Below are 10,440 nucleotides of genomic sequence, written 5' to 3' on the forward strand. Positions count from 1 at the left end.
GTGCTATGGAGCTGCAGGCTATTTCTGCCCTGTGGGAAGAGGACACCTCCCCATGTCTTGTATCTCCGCCGTCTCCCACGCCGCAACAGTCGGGGGGCTGGGTGGCGCCGAGCAGACTCTCTCCCTCACTGGGTCAGTGAGAATGCTCTTCCCGTGCCTGCCCGCTCTCCCGTCACCACTGTTCCTGCGAGCCTTTCCCATGCACTGTTGTTCAGTCCCAATCTGTGGACAGTTCGGGTTACCGTAAGACTCACGAGCAGAATTGAGCCATTTGGGTAATAGATTCTGCTTGGCCCCTTTGATCACGGTTGATTCTGTCTGAGCTCTATTCTCTCGCCTTCGCCCCGTAACCTTTGACACCTTACTAATCACAGTGGGTAGCCGGCCGGTGGGGTAGTGGCATCAGCACTGGACTTCGAGGCGAAAGGTCCCGAGTTCAAATCCAGCCGGCTCCCTGCGCGCTTTCCGTCCATGCTGGGCTCGGCATCTGGCTAGCAACTTAGCCTCATCAAAAAAAAACAGTCAAAGCTACGGAAAGGGCATAAATGCCGCCCGATGCGCCACAAGGCACGAAAAGGAACAACAATGACCACAGTAAGGGTGTGGGGCGGCACAGATGTGCGGTGGGTAGCATAACGCTTTAGAGTTCCAGCGACCTGAGTTCAATTCTCCATTTCGTGCATCCTCCCCGTGACTGCGTGTGTTTCCTCCGAGCGCTGGGGTTTCCTCGCACGTCCGAAAGACGTACGGGTTAGTGGGTTAATTGGTCACATGGTTCTACTTGGGCGGAGCAGGCTCATTGGGCCGGTAGGGCCTGTTACCTTGCTGTATCGCTAAATAAAATAATTTTTTAAAAAATCAACAAACGATTCTGCCTCCGCAGCCGTCTGTGGCAAAGAATTCCACAGATTCATCACCCTCTGGGTGACATTAGCTGGGTTGCTCTGTCCCTAGCTTGGAGACTGTCGTAAACGTTGAGAACAGAGATTGAGGCTGGAAACGAGCTGTGGCTGTGATGGATGTAGCGAGTGATAACCCACTGCGGGCTATGTTGCATTAAGTACATCCTGTGCCAGGCTAATTGCCGATTATTAGCATTGGGATCAGACTCTGGGTTCTCCGTTTATGAGGCATCCCTGCTGTGCTCTGTGCCTTTCCCGCTGCTGTAGGTTGCTCGTGTGGCGGTGAATTAATGTATTGCCCAGCTCCTCTCGTTCCTCGTCTCAGATTGCTTCCCTTTGTGTGGATCTGTCAGGATGACGGATGGCTCCCGCCCAGCCCTCTTGCTTTCAACCAGATGATGAGATCAAGTAACTCCCGGGTCAGGCAAGGACGAGATCCGCTTCCATTTCCGCAGGCACGGAGCTGCGGGCTCTTTGAAATCCTCTCACTTGCAGGGTTGTGGGCCCTAAGTTCTAACCTTCATGGTGACCTTGCAGTGGCCATAGACATGGGAGCAGAATTAGGCTATTTGACCCATTGAGTCTGCTCCACCATTCCATCATGGCTGATTTATTTTCTCGCTCAACCCCGTGTCTGTGACCTTTAACGCCCTGACTAATCAGAACTTGTCAACCTCCCCTTTAAATATACCCAGTGACTTGGCCTCCACAGCCGTCTGTGGCAATGGATTTCACAGATTCACCATCATCTGGCTAAAGAAATACCTCCTCATCTCTGTCCTAAGGAGACGTCCTTGTATCCCGAGGCTACGTTCTCTGGTCCTAGACTCTCCCACTATAGGAAACACCCTTTCCACGTCCACTCGACCTCGAACTTTCAATATTCAATAGGTTTCAATGAGATCCCCCTCATTCTTCTGAACTCCAGTGAATACAGAATCCAAACGCGTCCATTCCCTGCATCTTCATGTGTAGATGTAAATGTCTCTTAAACACCACAATCGTATCTGCTTCCATCACCGCCACCCTCGTCAGTCTAGTCGGTTGCAGGCACCCACCACTCTCCATGTTAAAAAAAACACTTATCCACACACCTCCTTTAAACTTCCCCCCCATTCTCCTTAAACACGTGTCCCATAGTAGTTAACATTTGTAGCCTGGGAGAATGACTCTGACTGTCTGCCCTAATCATTACCTCCCATAATCTTATAAACTGCTGTCACTGGGGTGGGAAAGACAGCAGCCACATTGTACACGGTGAGGTCTTCCAAACAGCAAAGCGAAGACAGGCAGAGAATCTACCTCTGTTGGACAAGACAAATTGTTGTCACTGTGTTAAGGAGTTATCCGGAGCCTTTCTTCACAGCCACGACGTGAGATCAGTCGCAGTCATCCGAGCTGGTGGATGTAGCTCTGTTGGCGATAGGCGGAAGTTCCTCAGTGCCTAATTCCCTTTGTCCCATGGAAATTTTAATATCTGAGTGTCTGGAGTGGGGGTCGAACCCAGAGCCCTCTGTCTCAATGATAGGGTTCAAGGTTATTGTCATTCATCCGTGCATGTGTACACAGCTAAACGAAACAACATTCCTCAGGAACTGAGGTGCAAAACACAGTGCACGTAGAATAATATTAACAGATCAACAAAAGTACTCTGTAGATGTACAAGTTGATATAAAGTGCAGATACACCATACAGTTAAATATACAACAGTGTTAGTGTTAACGGCGCTGTCATAAATAATGTGAACTGAGGGGTAGCAGGGTGCTTGGAAGTCTCACACCCTGGGGGAAGAAGCTGTTGCCCAGCCTCACAGTCCTTGTTCTTATACTGAGCTGCCTTCTGCCTGACGGTAGGAGGTGGGATGGGTAGGAGGGGCCCCTGACAATGCTGAGCACTCTCAACGCAGAACTTTTGGTGTATGCCCTGGATCGGAGGGGCGTGCGGGGAGAGGGAGACCCCGATGATTCTCTCAGCAGTTCCCACAATCTGTTGTGGTTAGATAGTCGTTCCACACACTGAGCCACCATTGAAGGGGCGAGGGGTGCCGCCATGTTACCATCTGCTCGTCGCTCCTTCTGAATCCTGTTCAAGATTCAAGGTTGTTTAATGTCATTTCCCGTACACAGGTGTAAAGGAGAACACAATAATTGTTCCTCAAGATTGGATGCAGCACAAAAGAAACACGTAATAAGATAAAGAACACAATAAATATAAACACATTAGATTAGATTATGAAGACACGCAGTCCCCTTCTATTGTCATTTAGTAATACATGCATTAAGAAATGATATGATATTTCCTCCGGTGTGATATCACGAAACACAGGACAGACCAAGACTGAAAAAACTGACAAAACCACATAATTATAACATATAGTTACAACAGTGCAACAATACCATAACTTGCTGAAGAAGTCCATGAGCACAGTAAAAGTTCAAAGTCTCTCAAATGTCCCACATCTCACGCAGACGAAGAGAAGGAAGAAAAACTCTCCCTGCCATACCCGACCACGGTCCGACACTGAGTCATCCGAAAACTTCGAGCCTCCGAATCAGCTCACCGACACCGAGTACTGAGCGCCATCTCTATCTGAACGATTCAACCTCCTTCTCGGTCACCAAAAGCCAGCAAGGCCGGGGATTTTGAGGCCTTCCCTCCGAAAGATTCCGGACTGTGCAGTAACGACAGCAGCGAACGAGTGTTTCAGAAATTTTTCCAGATGTTCCTCTGTGCTTTCACGTCCATCTCCATCAAATCAGAATTGTCCACGGCCCCTATTTAACGGATACGATATCATTTTTCATCGGAGGGCTGCACACGCGCGGCGTGCTGCTCTCTCTCCTCCCGCCGAATATAAGATAGCTTACATACATACATTGATTGTACAGTCAGCTTCTGATTCAGAACATCGACTCCCAGCTCCCAGGGTTCAACACAGCAGCTTTATTGAAAAGTATGACCTGATGTTGATTACTGGGAGATGTTCCATTCATTTCATGTGTATATATAATTTCAGAGAACCAGGCAGTGGATTTGCGGTTATTTTACATTACACAATCAAAGTGAGGTTGGAATCAGAATGTTGTAGCTCTCCGAAATTGGAAGTATTAAAGCTTAAACATTCTCAGATGCAGGCATTTATTTTTGGTCTTGGATTGATTCCTGAACCCACACAGCCTCAGCCATGATTCCAAATCTGCTGGTGTGTTGAAAGATCCCTAAGGCACCCCATGATAACTTGCAGTACGTTGTCTTTCTACCCTCCTTGGGAGAGTGAGACAGCTGACACCTCTCCCTTCTCCCCCTCCCCATTCACTATCTCAGCACCGGGCTGACACTGCCGATTTCCTGTGAAGGAAATACTAGACCATTAAGACCCTGGACCATACTTGGACCTCACTTTCCCTTCCAGTCCCCTCAGCCCATGTTCTCCAAAATGTCCTAATGAATGACAGCCTCAGTGTCCAAGCATCCACACCCCTCTGAGGGATTCACACCCTTATCCAAAACACAGTCGAGTCTATTATCACTGACGTATATTGTGAAATGTGTTGTTTAGCAACAGCAGTACAGAGCAATACAGCAAATGTGCTTTAAATTACAATAAGAGCATATAAAAAAAGTGCAAAAAGATAGCGAGATAGTGTTCACAAATTCATGGACCGTTCAGAAACCTGATGATGAAGTGGAAAAAGCTGTTCTTAAAACATCGAGTGTGTGACTTCAGGCTCCTGTACCTCCTCCCTAATGGTGGTCATGAGAAGGGGGCACGTCCTGGGTGGGGATGATCCTTGGTGATAGATGCTGCCATCTTGAGGTACTGTCTCTCGAAGATGCCCTCAGTGGTGGGGAGGGTAGTGCCCGTGAGGGGAGCTTGCTGAGTCTGCAGCCTTTTGTTTCAATCCTGTGCCTTGGAGCCTCCACACCAGTCTGTGATGCAGCCAGTCAGATTGCTATCCACTAGGTATCAGTAGAAATCTGTAAGAGTCTTTTACTGACCAGCATGGAATATTGGCCCTTCCTGCAGGACAGTTGGAACGCATACTAAGCCTTTCTTCTTTCTGTGTCCCCGCCCTCTTGTAATAAGGGCCAGGATTCCAATTACCTTCTCAATTGCTTGCATGTTATTTCCTGCACCTCATAAACCAGAGCTCCCAGATGTCTACATATATTTAATAGCTTGCTACTTTTTAAAAACCATTTTACTTTTCGTTTCTCAGACTCCGAATCAGGTTTATTATCACTGACTAAGGTCGCAAAATCTGTTGTTTTGTGGCAGCAGTACACTGCAAGACATAAAAAAGTTACAATAAGAAATATAAAAAACAGTAAATCGTACAAAAATAAAAGCAAAATGGTGAGGTGGTGTTCATGGACCGTTCAGAAATCTGATGGAGGGGAAAAAGCTGTTATTAAAATGTTGAGTGTGTGCCTTCAGGCTCCTGTACCTCCTCTCTGATGGTAGTAATGAGAAGAGGGTATGTCCTGGGTGGTGAGGGTCCTTAATGGATTAAGGTTGGAGGAGCAACAGCTTATATTCCATCTGGATAGTCTCTAACCTGATGGCATGAATGTTGACTTCTCGAACTACCGGTAATTGCCCCCCCCCTCCCCTTTCCTATTTTTCTCTCTCTCACTTTATCACCTTACTTGCCCATCACCTCCCTCTGGTACTCCTCCCCCTTCCCTCACTTCTGTGGTCTCCGGTCCTCTCCTATCAGATTTCCCCCTCTCCAGGCCTTTATCACTTTCACCAAACAACTTCCCGGCTCTTTACTTCATCCCTCCTTCCCCCCTCCCAGTTCCACCTATCACCTACCACCTTGTACTCCTCCTTCCCCTCCCCCCACCTTCTTACTCAGACTTCTCCCCTTCCTTACAAGTCCTGAAGAAGGGTCTCAGTCCGAAACATCGACTGTTCACTCTTTTCCATAGATGCTGCCTGACCTCGTGAGCACTCCCTCTGGTACTCCTCCCCCTTCCCTCACTTCTGTGGTCTCCGGTCCTCTCCTATCAGATTTCCCCCTCTCCAGGCCTTTATCACTTTCACCAAACAACTTCCCGGCTCTTTACTTCATCCCCCCTTCCCCCCTCCCAGTTCCACCTATCACCTACCACCTTGTACTCCTCCTTCCCCTCCCCCCACCTTCTTACTCAGACTTCTCCCCTTCCTTACAAGTCCTGAAGAAGGGTCTCAGTCTGAAACATCGACTGTTCACTCTTTTCCATAGATGCTGCCTGACCTCGTGAGCTCTCCTCCGGCACTTGGTGTGTGTTGCTTTGGAATTCCAGCATCTGCCGGTTTCCTTGTGTCTTTCATGATGGAATCTGCCTTCTTGCAGCTTTGCGCCTTGAATCTGTCCTTGTTGCTGGGTGAGGGTTGTGCTCGTGATGGTGCCGGCTGAGACTCTGAAGTTCTGCAGCCTTTTTTGATCCTATGGATTGGGAACACCATACGAAACTGTGCAGATTGCTCTCCACTAGGTATCTATAGAAATCTGTAAGAGTCTTTAGTGACCAACGTGGAATTGGCCCGTACTGCTGACAGTTGGAACGCAAACTAAGCCTTTCTTCCTATTCTTGTAATAAGGGCCAGGATTCCAATTACCTTCTCAATTGCTTGCATGTAATTTCCTGCACCTCATAAACCAGAGCTCCCAGATGTCTACATACATTTAATAGCTTGCTACCAGTTAAAACCCATTTTTCTTTTCGTTTCTCAGACTCCGAATCAAGTTTATCATCACTGACATACAGTAGGTCATGAAATTTGTTGTTTTGTGGCAGCAGTACAGTGCGAGACTAAAATTTTACTGTGAGTTACATAGTCATAGTCAAACTTTATTGATTCCGGGCGAAATTGGTTTTCATTACAGTTGCACCATAAATAATAAATAGTAATAGAACCATAAATAGTTAAATAGTAATATGTAAGTTATGCCAGTAAATTATGAAATAAGTCCAGGACCAGCCTATTGGCTCAGGGTGTCTGACCCTCCAAGGGAGGAGTTGTAAAGTTTGATGGCCAAAGGCAGGAATGACTTCCTATGACGCTCTGTGTTGCATCTCGGTGGAATGAGTCTCTGGCTGAATGTACTCCTGTGCCCACCCAGTACATTATGTAGTGGATGGGAGACATTGACCAAGATGGCATGCAACTTAGACAGCATCCTCTTTTCAGACACCACCGTGAGAGAGTCCAGTTCCATCCCCACAACATCACTGGCCTTACGAATGAGTTTGTTGATTCTGTTGGTGTCAATAAGAGATATAAAACAAATAAATGAATATTGCAGAAATGCCCCCACTGTTAGCGCGGACACCCCGTGTTCCTTCTGCAGGGACGCTCGGGCATGAATTTAACCCCAGATAAAGCTCAGCAGAACCCTTGATTGCCTGCTGTTTCTGTGCCCTTGGGATAACTTTGTTAATTAGTAAATTGGTTTATTATTGTCACATGTACCTGGGTTCAGTGAGAAAAATTGTCCAGTCAGATCAATTCATTACAATGGTGCAAAGACCCAGTCGTCTAGAGTCCCAGGAATGGGGAGCCTGTTTTCCACCACCTTTGCCCAGGGTAGCTGCCCCCCACACCTGGGTCTGCTGTCCTGGTTCAGTGAGGGTCAACAGAGTGTGTAACATTGTGCCAAGAGGCCAGGAGATCCAGCGACGTCAGCGAAACTGAATTGACCAGGAAGTCAGGATCCATGTGGGTGAGCATGAATTCGAACATCGAACGGAATGGCGAAGGAGTGCAATACCAATCCAAGACAATTCCACTTTCATGGACCTGGAACCTGTACTCCGCCATTCCCTGTCTGTCTAAATCGCAGTGATTTCCAGGCACCTCCCGTTCTCTGAAAACACATCGAGTCATGGAGTGCTGCAGGCACTAGTCCATCTAGTCCAGGGGTTCCCAGCCTAGGGTCCTCGGACCCCTTGCTTAATGGTAGGGGTCCATGGCATAAAAAGGGTTGGGAACCCTTGATCTACTCTGTGCCTAGTCCCATCTACCGGCACCAGATCAGAGCCCTCCATAGTCCTCTCTGTCCAAACTTCTCTTCAGTGCTTTGTAATACCTTTCAGTCTTACCCCCTCTCACCGTAAAGCGATGGACTCTAGTATTTGACATTTCTACCCTGGGAAAAAGACTTTGACTATCTGAGCCTCTCATTTTATGTTGGTTAGCGGGGTGGGGGGCAATGGAACAAGAATCAGAGTGAGAGTTTATGATCACTGACACATGCCATGAAACCTGCTGTTTTGTGGTACCACTGCAGTGCAGGGCATAAAGATATTGCTGTACGTTAGAAGAAGAAGTAACTAGTGCAAACAGGTTCGTGAACTGTTCAGAAATCTGATGGTGGTGGAGAAGAAGCTGGTGCTAAAACGTTCAGCGTGGGTCTTCAGGCTGCTGTACCTCCTGCTGCACGGTAGTAATGAGACAAGGTGGTGAGGAGCCTTAATGATGGACTGCCTTCTTGAGGCACTGCCTCTTGAGGACACCCTCAGTGGTGGGGAGGGTTCTGCCTCTGGGGGAGCTGGCTGGGTCTGCAGCCTCTTCCCATCAGAATCAGGTTTATTGTCACGGACATTCAGAAGTCTTAGTAGCGAGGGTGCCTAACACTTTTGTACAGTACTGTAGTAATTTTATGTTTTGCACTGTACTACCGCAATAAAAAAATATATTTCATGAAACGTGAGTGATAATAAACCTGATTCTGATATGGGTCTCTATTGTGGACTGAGTGTGGGAAGGAGGCAGGGAGAGGGGAATCATGGTTGGGAAAAGGGGAAGGGAGAAGGAAGCACCAGAGAGACATTCTGTAATGATCAATAAACCAATTGTTTGGAACCAAATGACCTTGCCTGGTGTCTCAGGACTGGGTGTGTCTGCATCCACGCCACACCCACCCCGGCACTCCTTCTCTGCCACCTGTCCCGCACCCCTCCCACTGCACTCCACCCAGCATCATTTGATCCAGCCAGATTTACAAACTCGCTCTCCACTCCATGTTGACACTACTGTGCAAAAGTCTTAGGTACCATCGCTATATATATTTACCTACGACCTTTACACAGTATTGTATGTCATGAAGTTTGTTGTTTTGTGCATTGGAGGCTCCACAGCAGGCTGGTCAGGATGCTCTATAAAACATTGCTACGGTCTTTTGTTGTTTGAATCTCCTCGAACTCCTAATGAAGTAGAAATGCTGATGTGCTGCCTTCCTGATTGTCAATCTGTTGGGTTCAAGATAGATTCTCAGAGATGTTGATGCCCAGCAACTTGAAGCTTTGCACCTTTCACCCATCGATGAGGACTGGTGCATGAGAGCTGAGCTGAAGGGCTTGTTTCCATTCTCCATAGCGATGCCATTGGTGTTGGCGGGTTCTGCACTCTGCATTCTGTCTATCAGTAGCTCTTCCTTAATTTGAAGTGTGACTTTGACCCTGGCTAAAGTCCAAAACCGTGCCGCTCTGATGACTAACTGCTCCTCACCCTCTTGCAGGACGACATGACGGAATCGCTGCGGGACTTCACCAACCTCCCAGAATCTGCGCCACTGCTCACCATCCTGGACATGTCGCAGAGAGCAAAGTACGTGAAAGATGTGGAGGAGATCACGCCGGTCATTGTGGAGGAGTTTGTGAGGGCGTTCCTGATGGAAAAACTAAAACCCGAACCCATCTGAAGGAGAATGTTTCATACTCTCGCCTGGTTCCTGTTCTATTTAAACCTTTAAAAAAAACAATTAAAAAAATGGTCTTTCTAACTCTCGAATTTCTACTCGTTTTAACATTGTGGTCGTAGGCACAGCTGTATTGGAAGCTGCTGGCATCTCCTGTCTCTGCTTTACCAGGTCCTGGTGTGAAGGTAGTCTGACCTCCGTTCCACCAGCAGCACCAATAGTCCGTGGAAGTCCGAGTTAACCAGGGCTTGGGCCTCGCCTTCTCCCTTCTGAAGCTGGAAACAGTTATCGCAACAGAAGCAAGCGGCTGAAAATTCCACACACCTCTCCACCAACCAGTGCAAGCTCCATCCTCGAAACCTAGACCAACCTCAGCAAATCTGCTCTCTCAAACAATTGACTGCCTCAGGTTCTTCAGAAGAGGCTCCCATCAGTCGGTGTATTAAAGGCTGGATTTTATGCCACTTTAGTTTTTATATTCCCCATTTTTTTCTGTAATCTGGTCCTGTTATGATGTTTTAAATTATTTGCAAGTTCAGCCCAATAAACATGGCAGCAGTCACATTGAAAGCAGCTGTGATTTATTTCCTGCGCGTCTGGCTTTCAGCAGGCAACATGGCTTCCGCCAGAGTCGTTTATACCACAGCAGCTTTCATATGCAGATGCTGTTGTGAGGAGCTGGAGAGGGCAGCTGAACTGCCACTGACCCTAACTTATCCCATCGCAGCCTTGGACTTCTCTCAGTCCCTCCAGGTGGCCTGCGTTTTCTTTGGTATCTTCCTGGGTCTTTGTATCTCTCTCCTATTTAAGATCATCTGTCCCTTCACCACACTTTATGGAATATAATC

General features: G+C 47.6%; 1 protein-coding gene across 1 annotated transcript in view; it reads left to right on the forward strand.

The window, feature by feature from the left end:
* The window catches only part of nxn (nucleoredoxin), a 169,972-nt gene extending 159,794 nt beyond the window's left edge, over positions 1-10,178 (forward strand). Inside the window, exon 8 of the mRNA XM_063031226.1 lies at positions 9,413-10,178. Within this exon, the coding sequence (XP_062887296.1) occupies positions 9,413-9,595 (183 nt within the window). The 3' untranslated portion in view covers positions 9,596-10,178. The remainder of the gene's footprint in view (positions 1-9,412) is intronic.
* Positions 10,179-10,440: the final 262 nt, after the last annotated feature.

The sequence above is a fragment of the Mobula hypostoma genome, chromosome 23 (assembly GCF_963921235.1).
Source record: "Mobula hypostoma chromosome 23, sMobHyp1.1, whole genome shotgun sequence".
Classification (NCBI taxonomy): Eukaryota; Metazoa; Chordata; class Chondrichthyes; order Myliobatiformes; family Myliobatidae; genus Mobula; species Mobula hypostoma.